This window comes from Haliotis rubra, unplaced genomic scaffold (genome assembly GCF_003918875.1).
Source record: "Haliotis rubra isolate DU_JTF1 unplaced genomic scaffold, ASM391887v1 Scf736, whole genome shotgun sequence".
Lineage (NCBI taxonomy): Eukaryota > Metazoa > Mollusca > Gastropoda > Lepetellida > Haliotidae > Haliotis > Haliotis rubra.
The window spans coordinates 274,754-294,780 of NW_025767453.1; the positions used below are offsets into that span (position 1 = coordinate 274,754).

The 20,027-nt window shown below is 43.3% G+C and overlaps 1 protein-coding gene across 3 annotated transcripts in view; it reads left to right on the plus strand.

The window, feature by feature from the left end:
* The window catches only part of LOC124259770 (contactin-5-like), a 102,249-nt gene that overhangs the window by 63,767 nt on the left and 18,455 nt on the right, over positions 1 to 20,027 (plus strand). For all 3 annotated transcript variants that reach the window (XM_046693971.1, XM_046693970.1, XM_046693972.1), the window contains 4 exons: positions 7,718 to 7,868; positions 12,045 to 12,208; positions 15,423 to 15,540; positions 15,703 to 15,866. In XM_046693971.1, the coding sequence (XP_046549927.1) occupies positions 7,772 to 7,868; positions 12,045 to 12,208; positions 15,423 to 15,540; positions 15,703 to 15,866 (543 nt within the window). In that variant the 5' untranslated portion in view covers positions 7,718 to 7,771. The remainder of the gene's footprint in view (positions 1 to 7,717; positions 7,869 to 12,044; positions 12,209 to 15,422; positions 15,541 to 15,702; positions 15,867 to 20,027) is intronic.

Sequence of the window (20,027 nt, forward strand, 5' to 3'; positions counted from 1 at the left end):
GTATATATAGACAGTGTTGTGAGTGTGTATCAGTATATGTAGACAGTGTTGTGAGGGTGTATCAGTATATGTAGACAGTGTTGTGAGGGTGTATCAGTATATGTAGACAGTATTGTGAGGGTGTATATATAGACAGTGTTGTGAGTGTGTATCAGTATATGTAGACAGTGTTGTGAGGGTGTATCAGTATATGTAGACAGTGTTATGAGGGTGTATATGTAGACAGTGTTGTGAGGGTGTATCAGTATATGTAGACCGTGTTGTGAGGGTGTATATGTAGACAGTGTTGTGAGGGTGTATCAGTATATGTAGACAGTGTTGTGAGGGTGTATATGTAGACAGTGTTGTGAGGGTGTATCAGTATATGTAGACAGTGTTGTGAGTATGTATCAGTATATGTAGACAGTGTTGTGAGTGTGTATCAGTATACGTAGACAGTGTTGTGAGTGTGTATCAGTATATATAGAGTGTTGTGAGTGTGTATCAGTATAGACAGTGTTGTGAGGGTGTATATGTAGACAGTGTTGTGAGGGTGTATATATAGACAGTGTTGTGAGGGTGTATATATAGACAGTGTTGTGAGTGTGTATCAGTATATGTAGACAGTGTTGTGAGTGTGTATCAGTATATGTAGACAGTGTTGTGAGTGTGTATCAGTATATGTAGACAGTGTTGTGAGTGTGTATCAGTATATATAGACAGTGTTGTGAGTGTGTATCAGTATATATAGACAGTGTTGTGAGGGTGTATCAGTATACGTAGACAGTGTTGCAAGGGTGTATCAGTATATGTAGACAGTGTTGTGAGGGTGTATCAGTATATGTAGACAGTGTTGCGAGGGTGTATCAGTATTAGTGGAGCAGCAAGGGTCACCTGTAGAGGGGGTACCCAAACCAATATAACCACATTTTCTCTTCTGGTACAATTTTATACCCTGTTATTCAGAAAGACCATGACGACATTCTGTGTAACAATGGCGTTTTGAATAAATCAGAGTTTTTCCCCCCTACTCTCTAGATACTGATGATTCCATTTGTCTGTGATTTAGATGGGCATATCAGTTGGAAGTACATCTCCTTACATCATTAACTTGGTTTACTCATGCCAAAGCAGTTCCTTGAAAGCGCATTGAGTTTACAAGCCCTTACATGCATGTACAGGGCTCGAATTAGTGTTTTGTTACTTGCACTAGTGCAACCCAATATTACAAAGTGCTATGTAGCTATTAGTCTAACTTGCACCAGGTGCAAGTCACTTTTTGAGTGGGTAAACTTCTGAATGAAACATCTAAAAAATTGCATCTACATATTGCAATAAAAGCAGTGCAACTGGAATTGGCCGCTGCGACAAGTTTTTTATCTGAGGTTGCACCTGGTGCAAGTAGGTTAACCATCTGTTAAATGGAGCCCTGAATTATATATTTTCATTTGATTTGATTTACTTTTCCACCTTCACACAGAACCGATCCTACCACCAAAAGTTGTATGGAGAAACCATGATGACGATATCTAACTGATACATTTAACCACATACTGGTCATAGATCAACATTCAGCACAGTGCAAAACTATTTAATCTGTTAGACTTTCAAAGTTTCAACTGCATGGAGACTATCATGGTGTCATATAAAAATAGAAAATGTTGTTTTGCTTGAATAACTTAAAAAGCATTGCATAGTAGATTGTTCATTTGTCAAAAGCAGTGTTATCGAAATGCTGCATGTGATATCTGACTGCATAACCAATTCCTATATTGCTGTATGAAGCATTTCATGAGCTGACTCTTTTGTTGAACCCTGAGTGGCAAGACCAGGGTATTTTTCACAACAGAAACATTTTGGTGGCACAAACAAACTTGTCACTTCTTTCCTTCCAGAAATTAAAAATGGGTGAAGTTTACAAATGCAGACAAATTTTGATTATGGAATGAAAATATGAACTAAAACTGAATGGATATACCTACTACTCATTCTAAAATACATTTTACATATATCAGATCACAGGTGATGTTATGATCGTCACCTTGGCTTCAGGAAATGTAGCACTACTAGAATAGTTGTTGTGACTACCCTCGTGCAAGAAAAGCCACTATGCAAAAAAACAAAATCTTAGATATTTCTACTGACCAAATAGCAAATTGCTTTAGAGTATAAGATTGTGATGTCTGTCCATAACAATTGGACACTGGAACTCATACAAATGTAACTGAAACATTTGGAATGTCTACAATGTTTCAGATTTTCAGTAAAATTAATCTGTAGGAAATACATCACTTAATTGTTGCTAATTAAACCAAAAAGTGAAACCTGGAACAGTAGTCATTCAGGGCTCCCACAGGTCAGGGAAAAGTCAGGGAAATTTGATATGTTTTCAAAAGTCAGGCAATAGTCAGGGAATTTGGGGTTTAAGTCAGGGAAATTTAGGGTTTTGGTCAGGGAAAAATAAGACTCAGAATGTCGCTAATCCGGTATGGTAGTAGTCAAAGTCAAAGAAGCAGCACATGTTACAGACATTTCATGAAATAAATTACAGTTCAGATAAGAGATTGCTTTTAAGCATAACAGCATATATCAAACAGAACCTAAAGTGGTGCCTTTGACTATTTACATATTTTTGTCATTTTTATTTTTCTTGGTTGCCATGGAAACGTTTTAGACTGTTCTTAAAAGGGAGTGGTGGGCTTTGTTTCCGGAGCACAACTCGATAACCGTTTAATATCTTTCAACAAAACTTGGCAGATATATCAAACAGAACCTAAAGTGGTGCCTTTTGCTATTTACAGATTTTTGTCATATCTATTTTTCTTGGTTTCCATGGAAATACATTGGAATTTGTCTTAAAAAAATGAAGTTCAACTTTAAGTAACTGTCAGATGATTTGCTCTTTCATATTTGTATGGGCTGGGGGATTTGTCATCTTCTGATGACTCTTGTTTAGTATGGAAAAACACTAGTCCAAGATAGTGATTAACAATAGATAATTGTTTGCCATTCAAAAACATGTTTCTTTATAGGCAACAGATCCACCTCTTCTAAAGATAACTATGTTAACAGATAATTTTCCATTCATTTGTATACTGTTCCAAAATATTATAAATAGTATGATGGCTATGGTGGTTTCTTGCAAATTGTGAAAGCCCATATTGGCCAAAAATACCCATATAAGTTTCATTGTTAAAGTACAGCATAGGTTTAAAATATGCCCTATGTTCTGATATTTGCTGTTTATTCACAAAATTGAAAGTGGTTTAATGATGTTCATAATCTAGTTGTCATGGTTGTACTGAATGTAAAGTTACATCTTGCATGTTTATTCTTTCCCAATACGCCTTTGATAATTACAACATTTTGTGATAATGAAGAAATGTGTTCCTGACTTTGAATGAAACAATTAGATTAAATCATTAGTTTCACATTTATGCTCTTTGTCAAAAGCCTTTAATATAAAATACAAAGTTTTCAGATGATATATTACTGACTTCACCTGAGAATATATATTTGATGGTCACGGTCAAATGTTTCTAATAGTATTATGTAACATTGTGGCAGGAGAGTCAAGGACAATTTTCTTCATCACAAATATCAATGTTTTGGTTAATGTAATAAATTAACAAATATTGTGTGTATTTATGATATGTGTGAAGGAAATATCTTAACAGGGTGGTTAGGACTGACTGAAAGGGAGGAAGAAGGCCAGTTTTTACACTTAAATGGTCAGGGAAAAATCTATACTTGTCAGGGAAAAGTCAGGGAATTTTGGCCTGCCATGCCTGTGGGAACCCTGGTCATTGCATTATGAACATATCAGATCCTAAAGTGATGCCTTTTGCTATTTACAGAATTTTGGCATTTTTATTTATCATCATATATGACTGCAGGTAGCACCCTCCAAAAGCATTCTGTAGAAAGGGGTCAGCTTATCTAAAAGTTACACTTTCATCAAACTGTCAAACTTGTGTTCTGGTGGTAACAAAATGACATCGTTTGGTGTGAACGAACAAGAACAAATTACTTTGATAGGTATTCTAAAATTCCATGGAAACTGTTCATATTTTGTCTCATCAGTTCTGGGGTAGATTTTGTTTCTTGAGCACAACTCAAAACAGTTCAAGTTGGACTGGGGTAACAGTCAGATAATTTGTTCTTTTGCAGAGCTCCAGATAAGCCTTTGGCCATGCTGGTATGATACCCATACTTTTTAAACTAAGTGGGTATTTCCAATTTCAAGTGGGTATCTATACTTTTTGATACCCACCATATTTGTAAGATTCGGGTATTCATTTCAAATAACAAGTGTAAGAAGTATGCCTGACACACACTACAACATGACCTCATAAGACCTTTTTATCCCACCGGCATGTAATGCAGTGGGATATAGTCGTCGCCTCATCCGTCCGTCCGTCCGTCCGTAATCATTTTGTTTCCGGAGCATAACTCAAAGACCGTTCGATATTTTTCAACAAAAATTGGTAGATATGTCAAACATAACCTAAGGTGGTGCCTTTTGCTATTTACAGATTATTGTCATTTTTATTTTTCTCGGTTTCCAAGGAAACGTTTTGGACTTAGTCTTAAAGAGGGGTGGGCTTCGTTTCCGGAGCATAACTCAAAAACCGCTCAATATTTTTCAACAATACTTGGTAGATATATCAAACAGAACCTTAAGTGGTGCCTTTTGCTATTTGCAGATTTTTGGCATTTTTATTTTTCCTCAGTCCCAAAAGTGAGGGATGGGCTTCGTTATCTTAATAGACATGGAGAACGCTGAAAAATAAAATGTATCGGCGTATATTCATCTGGATAGTGAAAAGAAAAAAATAACATATGGCAAGTAAACATCCAAATACTGATTCTAACCAATAGGAAATGTTAGTCACACGACGATATGAAGTCGGAATGAAGCAAGTGTTCACTTGTGTGATTGGAACACATCATGCCGGTTATGCTATCGTTTGCTTGAAAGGTATGAATTTCGAGTCAAGTCTCACCCCTCGAGTATTCGAGTCCAAGAAAATAGACTCGTTGAAGCCCTAGTTGGCATCGTATCAATTCAAGCCAATCGAAAACATTATCAGATGGGTTAAAGAATTCAGGGTAGATAGAACTCAGTATGTCAGTGTCAATTGCTATCAATCGTCTTTTCTCTCAACCTCTACTGGCGCTACACAGGGCTGTGTTCTTTCATCTGTACTCTTCGTTTTGTATACCAATGACTGTTACTTGTCATTAAATGATGTGTTTTCTGTGAAATTCGCAGATGACGCCACTGTTACTGGCTTAATTTCTGATTCTGAACATTATTATCGTCAAGGCATTGACAAAACAGTAATGACAGTTTTTTATCAAACTTTTATTCAAAGTGTGTTGACCTACAATTTTCTATGTTGGTATGGGGTCTGAACTTATCGAAATTGTTAATACTGCCAGCAAAATTGCTTGAGTGCCTTTGGAGTATATTCCCTTTATCTATGAGCGCCAGATTGTCAAAAAGGCAACTAAAATTAGATTTGATAGTTAACATATTTTATCTCACCATTTTGAACTACTTCTTTCCAGATGCGGGGTGGTGGGGTAGCCTAATGGTTAAAGCATTGGCTCGTCACGCCGAAGACCCGGGTTCGAATCCCCACATGGGCACAATGTGTGAAGCCCATTTCTGGTGTCCCCCGCCGTGATGTTGCTGGAATATTGCTAAAAGCGGCTTAAAACCAAACTCAGTCAGTCAGTCAGTCAGTCTTTCTAGATGCTGCTGTTGATTACCTTCCCTCAAAACAAACAGAGCTCGACAGTCTTTCATACCATCAAGTATTCGTGAATACAACAAATATTTGAATTATCATCATGGGATTACAACTAGAATTATTCAGCTTCTTTACCTATGTGGCTTATTGAATTATATCATGTCAGTTTTATTGTGTAAATATCTTTCATTCATGTGCATGTAATTATTGTGTATATTTTTGTGAATTGTGTACATATTTATTTTGAGATAGTTTGGATGTATAAGAATTCCCCCGGGATAATAAAGTTATATCTTATCTTAATGCTAGACGTTAACGGCTGCTCATGCTTAGCACATGGCAGACAGACAGTCTGTCAACGTAACCCAATAATTAGAGTTATCTCCCCTTTTTGAGTCCTCGAGTCCTAGAAAATGGAGTCCAGCTAAACCCGTCTCGTCCTCAAGTACCCGTGGAAGCCCTAATGCCAACATAATTTTAATGTATTGGGTAAATACGCATTCTTATTTTGACATAGCGTAAAAGTAAATATTTAGTGTTTTTTCATACGCTGGCATTTATTTTTATCCCCCGCAACGCATTTTGCGGGGGGGTATTAAAATGGACTCCGTGCATGCGTGTGTGCGTGCGTCCGTCCTTCCGTCCGTTCGTCCGATCACATTTGTCTTTTCCGGAGCAGAACTCTAAAACCGTTCAATATTTCTTCACCAAACTTGGCACATAGATAGATCTGGTGGTGTACTGTTGCCTTTTGGTAGTTTTGAATTCTGAATAAAACATTTTTGGCGTTTCCATGGCATCAAGTTCGACTTAGAATGAAATTAGTGGTAGTGCTTTCTTCCGGAGCAGAACTCTAAAACCATTCCCTATTTCTTCACGAAACTTGGCACATAGATAGATCTGGTGGTGTACTGGTGCCTTTTGGTAGTTTTGAAATTCTGAATAAAATATTTTTGCGTTTCCGTGGCAACAAGTTCGACTTAGCCTGAAATTGGTGGTAGTACACTTTTCCGGAGCTGAACTCTAAAACCGTTCACTATTTCTTTACCAAACTTGGCACATAGATAGATCTGGTGGTGTACTGGTGCCTTTGGTAGTTTTGGAATTCTGAATAAAATATTTTTTGCGTTTCCATGGCAACAAGTTTGACTTAGCCTGAAATTGGTGGTAGTGCTCTTTTCCGGAGCAGAACTCTAAAACCATTCCCTATTTCTTCACCAAACTTGGCACATAGATAGATCTGGTGGTGTACTGGTTCCTTTTTGGTAGTTTTGAAATTCTGAATAAAATATTTTTGGCATTTCCATGGCAACAAGTTTGACTAAAACAGAAATTAGTGGTAGTGCACCTTTCCCGTAGCTGAACTCTAACACTGTTCACTATTTCTTCACCAAACTTGACACATAGATAGGTCTGGTGGTGTACTGGTTCCTTTTTGGTAGTTTTGGATTTCTGAATAAAATAATTTTGGCATTTCCATGGCAACAAGTTTGACTAAAACAGAAATTAGTGGCAGTACACTTTTCCGGAGCAGAACTCTAAAACCGTTCAATGTTTCTTCACCAAACCTGGCACATACATAGATCTGGTTGTGTACTGGCGCCTTTTGGTACTTTTGGATTTCTGAATAAAATATTTTTGGCATTTCCATGGCAACAAGTTTGACATAGACTGAAATTGGTGATAGTGCTCCTTTCTGGAGCAGAACTTTAAAAACCTTTCAATACTCTCCTTCCACTTTTCTATATACACACGTAAAATTTGACATAATCATAACTCGTAGACATAATCATGAAGAGTATTTTGCCGTTGCGGGGGATATTGATGACTTTGTCTTCTTGTTTTTGTGTATTTCAGCTTTTCTATAGCGTATTATACACAAATACGCAGCTTATCTGGAGCTCTGCTTTTGAATTTGTCTTCTTGTTATGGATGTAATTACATGAGCAAATTTGAATGGCTGGTTGTTATTCTTTCAGGGGGCTCTAATTATGACCAGATCCTAGCTCTAAGTGACTGCAAACAAACCCAACATGAAGTGCAGCAGTGTTGTCACAATCCTTGTTCTCACAGTTATCATGGCTGTATGTATGTTTGGAGTTACTGCCAAGAAGAGGAAGAACAAGAAAGGTAAGCACACCACTGGAACACAACACGTACAACCAGGGGATAGTACCACTGGAGGACAACACACTACCACGGGGTAGTACCACTGGAACACAACACGTACGATCAGAGGCTAGTACCACTGGAACCTAACACTTACAACCAGGGGGTAGTACCACTGGAGGACTACACACTACCACGGGGTAGTACCACTGGAACACAACACGTACAACCAGGGGGTAGTACCACTGGAGGACAACACACTACCACGGGGTAGTACCAGTGGAACACAACACGCACGATCAGAGGCTAGTACCACTGGAACCTAACACGTACAACCAGGGGGGAGTACCACTGGAGGACAACACACTACCACGGGGTAGTACCACTGGAACACAACACACGACCAGGGGGTAGTACCACTGGAGGACAACACACACGACCAGGGGGTAGTACCATTGGAGGACAATACACACGACCAGGGGGTAGTACCACTGGAGGACTACACACACGACCAGGGGGTAGTACCATTGGAGGACAACACACACGACCAGGGGGTAGTACCACTGGAGGACAACACACACGACCAGGGGGTAGTACCACTGGAGGACACCACACTACCGCGGGGGTAGTACCACTGGAGGACAACACACAACACACGACCAGGGGTAGTACCACTGGAGGACTACACACACGACCAGGGGTAGTACCATTGGAGGACAACACACACACGACCAGGGGTAGTACCACTGGAGGACAACACACACGACCACTGGAGGACAACACACACGACCAGGGGTTAGTACCATTGGAGGACAACACACACGACCAGGGGGTAGTACCACAGGAGGACTACACACACGACCAGGGGGTAGTACCATTGGAGGACAACACACACGACCAGGGGGTAGTACCACTGGAGGACAACACACTACCACAGGGTAGTACCACTGGAGGACAACACACACGACCAGGGGGTAGTACCACTGGAGGACAACACACTACCAGGGGGTAGTACCACAGGAGGACTACACACACGACCAGGGGATAGTACCATTGGAGGACAACACACACGACCAGGGGGGTAGTACCACTGGAGGACAACACACACACCACGACCAGGGGTAGTACCACTGGAGGACAACACACACGACCAGGGGTAGTACCATTGGAGGACAACACACACGCGACCAGGGGTAGTACCACTGGAGGACTACACACACGACAAGGGGTAGTACCATTGGAGGACAACACACACGACCAGGGGGTAGTACCAGTGGAACACAACACACACGACCAGGGGGTAGTACCACTGGAGGACTACACACTACCAGGGGGTAGTACCACTGGAGGACAACACACTACCAGGGGGTAGTACCAGTTGAGGACTACACACTACCACGGGGTAGTACGAGTGGAACTCAACACACACGACCAGGGGGTAGTACCACTGGAGGACAACACACTACCACGGGGTAGTACCACTGGAGGACAACACACTACCACGGGGTAGTACCACTGGAACACAACACGTACAACCAGGGGGTAGTACCACTGGAACACAACACGTACAACCAAGGGGTAGTACCATTGGAGGACAACACACTACCACGGGGTAGTACCACTGGAACACAACACGTACAACCAGGGGGTAGTACCACTGGAACACAACACTTACAACCAGGGGGTAGTACCACTGGAGGACAACACACTACCAGGGGGTAGTACCACTGGAACAACACGTACAACCAGGGGGTAGTACCATTGGAGGACAACACACTACCAGGGGGTAGTACCACTGGAACACAACACACACCGACCAGGGGGTAGTACCATTGGAGGACAACACACTACCAGGGGGTAGTACCACTGGAGGACAACACACTACCAGGGGGTATTACCACTGGAGGACAACACACTACCACGGGGTAGTACCACTGGAGGACAACACACTACCACGGGGTAGTACCACTGGAGGACAACACACTACCAGGGGGTAGTACCACTGGAGGACAACACACTACCAGGGGGTAGTACCACTGGAGGACTACTTACTACCAAGGGGTAGTACCAGTGGAACACAACCCACTACCAGGGGGTAGTACCACTAGAACACAACACGTAAAACCAGAGGGTAGTACCACTGGAACACAACACACACTACCAGGGGGTAGTACCACTGGAGGACAACACACTACCACGGGGTAGTACCACTGGAACACAACACACTACCATGGGGTAGTACCACTGGAACACAACACACTACCACGGGGTAGTACCACTGGAGGACAACACACTACCAGGGTTAGTACCACTGGAACACAACACGTACAACCAGTGGGTAGTACCACTGGAACACAACACACACTACCAGGGGGTAGTACCACTGGAGGACAACACACTACCACGGGGTAATACCACTGGAACACAACACACTACCATGGGGTAGTACCACTGGAACACAACACACTACCACGGGGTAGTACCACTGGAGGACAACACACTACCAGGGGTAGTACCACTGGAACCAACTGGGTAGTACCACTGGAACACAACACGCTACCAGGGGGTACTGGAACACAACGCGTACACCAGGGGTAGTACCACTGGAACACAACACGATACAACCAGGGGGTAGTACCACTGGAACACAACACACTACCAGGGGGTAGTACCACTGGAACACAACACACTACCAGGGGGTAGTACCACTGGAACACAACACGTACGACCAGTGGGTAGTACCACTGGAACACAACCACGATACAACCAGGGGGTAGTACCACTGGAACACAACACACTACCAGGGGTAGTACCACTGGAACACAACACACAACCAGTGGGTAGTACCACTGGAACACAACAACCAGGGGGTAGTACCACTTACACACCAGTGGGTGGTACCACTGGAACACAACACGCACTACCAGGGGGTAGTACCACTGGAACAACAAGTACCACTGGAACACAACCACTACCAGTGGGTAGTACCACTGGAACACAACACGTACCACTACACAACCAGTGGGTAGTACCACTGGACACAACAACTACCGTACCACTGGAACACAAACCAGGGGTAGTACCACTGGAGGACAACACACTACCAGGGGTAGTACCACTGGAACACAACACGCATACAACCAGGGGGTAGTACCACTGGAACACAACACTACCAGGGGATAGTACCACTGGAACCAGGGCGTACAACCAGGGGGTGGTACCACTGGAGGACAACACACTACCACAGGGTAGTACCACTGGAACCACAACACGCATTACAACCAGGGGTGGGTGGTACCACGGGTAGTACCACTGGAACACAACACACTACCAGGGGATAGTACCACTGGAACACAACACGTACAACCAGGGGGTAGTACCACTGGAACACAACACGCACGACCAGGGGGTAGTACCACTGGAACACAACACGCACTACGATCATAACTGGTAGGTTAGTACCACCTGAACACATTCACAAGAAACTGGTAGGTTAGAACCACCTGAACACATCACAGAAACTGGTAGGTTAGAACCACCTGAACACATCACAGAAACTGGTAGGTTAGAACCACCTGAACACATCACAGAAACTGGTAGGTTAGAACCACCTGAACACATCACAGAAACTGGTAGGTTAGAACCACCTGAACACATTCACAGAAACTGGTAGGTTAGAACCACCTGAAACCATTTACAGAAACTGGTAGGTTAGAACCATCTGAACACATCACAGAAACTGTTTGGTTCGTACCACCTGAACATATCACAGAAACTGTTTGGTTCGTACCACCTGAACACATCACAGAAACTGTTTGGTTCGTACCACCTGAACACATCACAGAAACTGTTTGGTTCGTACCACCTGAACACATTCACAGAAAGTTGTAGGTTAGAACCTACAGAGCTGATATGTGTACGTATATCTTGATTTCTTCATAGCATGAAAATATGAATTTGGAAAAAAACATATTTGCAAAAAAGATAGATGGAGAGATGTGTAAGCACTACACAAATACTCAAGTTTGGTTGAAATTTGATATTTGTTTTGTGAGATAATAGCTGCCTTATAGCTAAACTGTGTTGATACTAAGGTTATAATTCCAAATCACTAGAAATCCTACTTTGACTTGTTAAGTTGACAAGTTTGACGAGTGGGAGGGAAGTACACTATGCAGCATTGTGTTCCATCCACAGTTGGTCAGGCACCTCGCTGGAAGGGGCGCAAGTCAGAGGTCCCAGTGCACTCTGCCTTTGAAGAGAAGACACTCAAGTTGGACTGTGCTGCACGAGGGAAACCCAAGCCTAAAGTGACCTGGCACAAAGATGGCACAAAGCTTACATCTACTGATCGCATAACTGTGAGTAACACAGACCTTCACAAAGTTCTGATGTTATTGTGTAGTTTAAATATCATTGACAGTGGCATCAAAACATTTATGCACTTTTAGCTTTAGGATTAGTGTCAATTTCTGTGCCATGTTATATTGTTATCCTGTAAACGTAACCAAGTAGTTCAATCAAAGGTCGCCAGGCAGAGAACAGCCATTTAAACAGTCACCCATTCACCAATAACGACAAGAACATCATCAAGGCAGTTAAATTGAAGTTGTGTTTTCCATGTTGGTGAATATACCAGCTAGAGTGTAACAGTATGATGAGGTCACGATACGATATGTAACACATCAATAAGGGTGTGATACAATTTGTATCTTTTATTTCATAACAGTTCATATCCAGTGAGAGCAAGCTAATGATACCAAGTACCAAACACCTTACATTGAGAGCAGGCTAATGATACCAAGTACCAGACACCTTACAGTGAGAGCAGGCTAATGATACCAAGTACCAGACACCTTACAGTGAGAGCAGGCTAATGATACCAAGTACCAAACACCTTACAGTGAGAGCAGGCTAATGATACCAAGTACCAAACACTATACAGTGAGAGCAAGCTAATGATACCAAGTACCAGACACCTTACATTGAGAGCAAGCTAATGATACCAAGTACCAAACACCTTACAGTGAGAGCCAAGTACCAGACATCTTACATTGAGAGCAAGCTAATGATACCAAGTACCAAACACCTTACAGCGAGAGCAAGCTAATGATACCAAGTACCAGACACCTTACATTGAGAGCAAGCATGATACCAAGTACCAGACACCTTACAGTGAGAGCAGGCTAATGATACCAAGTACCAGACACCATACAGTGAGAGCAGGCTAATGATACAAGTACCAAACACCTTACAGTGTGAGAGCAAGCTAATGATACCAAGTACCAGACACCATACAGTGACCATACAGTGAGAGCAAGCTAATGATACCAAGTACCAAACACCTTACGCTAGTGTTAGCAAGCTAATGATACCAAGTAATGATACTAATGATACCGAAAGTACCAGACACCTTACATTGAGAGCAAGCTAATGATACCAAGTAGAAAACACCTTACAGTGAGAGCAGGCTTAATGATACCAAGTACCAGACACCTTACAGTGAGAGCAAGCTTAATGATACCAGGTACCAGACACCTTACAGTGAGAGCAAGCTAATGATACCAAGTACTGGACACCTTACATTGAGAGCAAGCTTAATGATACCAAGTAGAAAACACCTTACATTGAGAGCAGGCTAATGATACCAAGTACCAGACACCTTACAGTGAGAGCAGGCTAATGATACCAAGTACCAAACACCTTACAGTGAATGCAGGCTAATGATACCAAGTACCAGACGCCTTACAGTGATAGCAAGCTAATGATACCAAGTACTAAACACCTTACAGTCATAGCAAGCTAATGATACGAATTGCTAAACACCTTACAGTGAGAGCAAGCTTAATGATACCAAGTACCAGACACCTTACAGTGAGAGCAAGCTTAATCATACCAGGTACCAGACACCTTACAGTGAGAGCAAGCTAATGATACCAGGTACCAGACACCTTACAGTGAGAGCAAGCTTAATGATACCAAGTACCAGACACCTTACAGTGAGAGCAAGCTTAATCATACCAGGTACCACACACCTTACAGTGAGAGCAAGCTAATGATACCAGGTACCAGACACCTTACAGTGAGAGCAAGCTAATGATACCAGGTACCAGACACCTTACAGTGAGAGCAAGCTTAATGATACCAAGTACCAGACACCTTACAGTGAAAGCAGGCTTAATGATACCAAGTAGAAAACACCTTACATTGAGAGCAAGCTAATGATACCAAGTACCAGACACCTTACAGTAAGAGCAGGCTAATGATACCAAGTACCAAACACCTTACATTGAGAGCAAGCTTAATAATACCAAGTACCAGACACCTTACAGTGAGAGCAGGCTAATGATGCCAAAAACCAAACACTTTACAGTGAGAGCAAGCTTAATGATACCAAGTAGAAGACACCATACCGTGAGAGCAGGCTAATGATACCAAGTACCAGACACCTTACAGTGAGAGCAGGCTAATGATGCCAAATACCAAACACTTTACATTGAGAGCAAGCTAATGATACCAAGTACCAGACACCATACAGTGAGAGCAAGCTTATTGATACCAAGTAGAAGACACCTTACAGTGAGAGCAGGCTAATGATGCCAAATACCAAACACTTTACAGTGAGAGCAAGCTTAATGATCCCAAGTAGAAGACACCTTACAGTGAGAGCAAGCTTAATCATACAAGGTACCAGACACCTTACAGTAAGAGCAAGCTTAATGATACCAAGTACCAGACACCTTACAGTGAGAGCAAGCTTAATGATACCAAGTACCAAACACCATACAGTGAGAGCAAGCTTAATGATACCAAGTACCAGACACCTTACAGTGAGAGCAAGCTTAATGATACCAAGTACCAGACACCTTACAGTGAAAGCAAGCTTAATGATACCAAGTACCAAACACCTTACAGTGAGAGCAGGCTAATGATACCAAGTACCAAACACCTTACAGTGAGAGCAAGCTAATGATACGAATTGCTAAACACCTTATAGTGAGAGCAAGCTTAATGATACCCAGTACCAGACACCTTACAGTGAGAGCAAGCTTAATGATACCAAGTACCAGACACCTTACAGTGAGAGCAAGCTAATGATACCAAGTACCAGACACCTTACAGTGAGAGCAGGCTTAATGATACCAAGTACCGGACACCTTACAGTGAAAGCAGACTTAATGATACCAAGTAGAAAACACCTTACATTGAGAGCAAGCTAATGATACCAAGTAGAAAACACCTTACATTGAGAGCAGGCTAATGATACCAAGTACCAGACACCTTACAGTGAGAGCAGGCTAATGATGCCAAATACCAAACACCTTACAGTGAGAGCAAGCTTAATGATACCAAGTAGAAGACACCTTACAGTGAGAGCAGGCTTAATGATACCAAGTACCAGACACCATACAGTGAGAGCAGGCTTAATGATACCAAGTACCAAACACCTTACAGTGAGAGCAGGCTTAATGATACCAGGTACAAAACACCATACAGTGAGCGCAAGCCAATGATACCAGGTACCAAACACCATACAGTGAGAGTAGACCTAATGCTACCAAATTCTGTTTTCAGATAAAGAAGCATTCACTTACGTTTGAGAATCTCAATGTGGCTGACAAAGGAAACTACACTTGTAGAGTGAAGAATGATCATGGCAGCTTGGAGTATACCTACATAGTGAATGTGGATGGTAAGTATGTCGTCTACCGTGTTGGTCTGTCTAGTGGCTGTCTATGTCATCTGCCATGTTGGTCTGCCTAGTGACTCTATAACTACAGTCAATATTTATTTTGTGACAAGACATCAGACACCTCGCTATGTGAAGTGTAATTGTGTGTGCTTGTGTCTGCAGTGAAGATCCGCCCACTGATAGTTGAGGGCCCAATGAACCTGACAGTGCTGGAAGGGGAGACCGTCAAGTTCCGATGCAGAGTCCTCAATGACCCTGGTGCAACCATCAGCTGGCTAAAACGCAATGAGGATGCCGACTCGAAAATGGTGGACAAGAACCCAGAGGTACATTACACAACGTGACTGGTAACGTAACAGCATACTTAACACAAACATCACTCCAACATTCTTCTCACCATCTTCACCTTACTGCCAACCACCATCACATCAACTTACGGCCCACCACCATCACTCCAGCCTAATGCACACCACACTGGCTTACAGCATACTCCATTACATCAACTTACTGCCCACCACCATCACACCAGACTATTGCACACCACACTAGCTTACAGCATACTCCATTACATCAACTTACAGCCCACCACCATCACACCAGACTATTGCCCACCACAATAGCTTACAGCATACTCCATTACATCAACCTACGGCCCACCACCATTACATCAACTTACTGCCTACCACCATCACACCAGACTATTGCACACCATACTAGCTTACAGCATACTCCATTACATCAACTTACTGCCTACCACCATCACACCAGCCTAATGCACACCACACTAGCTTACAGCATACTCCATTACATCAACTTACGGCCCACCACCATTACATCAATTTACTGCCTACCACCATCACACCAGACTATTGCACACCACACTAGCTTACAGCATACTCCTTTACATCAACCTACGGCCCACCACCATTACATCAACTTACGGCCCACCACCATCACACCAGACTATTGCCCACCACACTAGCTTTACAGCATACTCCATTACATCAACTTACGGCCCATCACCATTACATCAACTTACTGCCTACCACCATCACACCAGACTATTGCCCACCACACTAGCTTACAGCATACTCCATTACATCAACTTACTGCCTACCACCATCACACCAGACTATTGCCCACCACACTAGCTTACAGCATACTCCATCACATCAACTTACAGCACCACACACCATCACACCAGCATACTCCATTACATATTGCCCACCACCATCACACCAGACCACCACACTAGCTTACAGCATACTCCATTACATCAACTTACGGCCCACCACCATTACATCAACTTACTGCCTACCACCATCACACCAGACTATTGCACACCACACTAGCTTACAGCATACTCCATTAAGTCAACTTACGGCCCACCACCATTACATCAACTTACTGCCTACCACCATCACACCAGACTATTGCACACCACACTAGCTTACAGCATACTCCATTACATCAACTTACGGCCCACCACCATTACATCAACTTACTGCCTACCACCATCACACCAGCCTAATGCACACCACACTAGCTTACAGCATACTTCATTACGTCAACTTACGGCCCATCACCATTACATCAACTTACTGCCTACCACCATCACACCAGACTATTGCCCACCATACTAGCTTACAGCATACTCCATTACATGAACTTACGGCCCACCACCATCACACCAGACTATTGCCCACCACACTAGCTTACAGCATACTCCATTACATCAACTTACGGCCCACCACCATTACATCAACTTACTGCCTACCACCATCACACCAGACTATTGCACACCACACTAGCTTACAGCATACTCCATTACATCAACTTACGGCCCACCACCATTACATCAACTTACTGCCTACCACCATCACACGTGACTATTGCACACCACACTAGCTTACAGCATACTCCATTACATCAACTTACGGCCCACCACCATTACATCAACTTACGGCCCACCACCATCACACCAGACTATTGCACACCACACTAGCTTACAGCATACTCCATTACATCAACTTACTGCCTACCACCATCACACCAGACTATTGCACACCACACTAGCTTACAGCATACTCCATTACATCAACTTACGGCCCACCACCATTACATCAACTTACGGCCCACCACCATCACACCAGACTATTGCACACCACACTAGCTTACAGCATACTCCATTACATCAACTTACTGCCTACCACCATCACACCATCCTAATGCACACCACACTAGCTTACAGCATACTTCATTACGTCAACTTACGGCCCATCACCATTACATCAACTTACTGCCTACCACCATCACACCAGACTATTGCCCACCACACTAGCTTACAGCATACTCCATTACATCAACTTACAGCCCACCACCATCACACCAGACTATTGCCCACCACACTAGCTTACAGCATACCCATTACATCAACTTACGGCCCACCACCATTACATCAACTTACTGCCGTCCACCATCACATCAACTTATGGCCCACCACCATCACACCAGACTATTGCCCACCACACTAGCTTACAGCATACTCCATTACATCAACTTACGGCCCACCACAATCACATCAACTTATGGCCCACCACCATCACACCAGACTATTGCACACCACACTGGGTTACAGCATACTCCATTACATCAACTTACAGCCCACCACCATCATACCAGCCTAATGCCCACCACACTAGCTTACAGCATACTCCATTACATCAACTTACGGCCCACCACCATTACATCAACTTACTGCCTACCACCATCACATCAACTTATGGCCCACCACCATCACACCAGACTATTGCCCACCACACTAGCTTACAGCATACTCCATTACATCAACTTACGGCCCACCACCATTACATCAACTTACTGCCAACCACCATCACACCAGACTATTGCACACCACACTAGCTTACAGCATACTCCATTACATCAACTTACAGCCCACCACCATCAGACCAGACTATTGCCCACCACACTAGCTTACAGCATACTCCATTACATCAACTTACGGCCCACCACCATCACACCAGATTATTGCAAACCACACTGGCTTACAGCATACTCCATTACATCAACTTACGGCCCACCACCATCACACCAGACTATTGCACACCACACTGGCTTACAGCATACTCCATTACATCAACTTACGGCCCGCCACCATCACACCAGACTATTGCACACCACACTGGCTTACAGCATACTCCATCACATCAACTTACTGCCCACCACCATCACACCAGACTATTGCACACCACACTAGCTTACAGCATACTCCATTACATCAACTTACGGCCCACCACCATCACACCAGACTATTGCACACCACACTAGCTTACAGCATACCCATTACATCAACTTACGCCCACCACCATCACACCAGACTATTGCCCACCACACTAGCTTACAGCATACTCCATTACATCAACTTACGGCCCACCACCATCACACCAGACTATTGCACACCACACTAGCTTACAGCATACTCCATTACATCAACTTACGGCCCACCACCATCACACCATCCTAATGCACACCACACTGGCTTACAGCATACTCCATGACATCAACTTACGGCCCACCACCATCACACCAGACTATTGCACACCACACTAGGTTACAGCATACTCCATCACATCAACTTACTGCCCACCACTATCACACCAGACTATTGCACACCACACTAGCTTACAGCATACTCCATTACATCAACTTACTGCCTACCACCATCACACCATCCTAATGCACACCACACTAGCTTACAGCAAACTTCATTACGTCAACTTACGGCCCATCACCATTACATCAACTTACTGCCTACCACCATCACACCAGACTATTGCCCACCACACTAGCTTACAGCATACTCCATTACATCAACTTACAGCCCACCACCATCACACCAGACTATTGCCCACCACACTAGCTTACAGCATACTCCATTACATCAACTTACGGCCCACCACCATTACATCAACTTACTGCCACCACCATCACACCAGACTATTGCACACCACACTAGCTTACAGCATACTCCATTACATCAACTTACGGCCCACCACCATTACATCAACTTACTGCCTACCACCATCACACCAGCCTAATGCACACCACACTAGCTTACAGCATACTCCATTACATCAACTTACGGCCCACCACCATTACATCAATTTACTGCCTACCACCATCACACAAGACTATTGCACACCACACTAGCTTACAGCATACTCCTTTACATCAACCTACGGCCCACCACCATTACATCAACTTACGGCCCACCACCATCACACCAGACTATTGCACACCACACTAGCTTACAGCATACTCCATTACATCAACTTACGGCCCATCACCATTACATCAACTTACTGCCTACCACCATCACACCAGACTATTGCCCACCACACTAGCTTACAGCATACTCCATTACATCAACTTACAGCCCACCACCATCACACCAGACTATTGCCCAC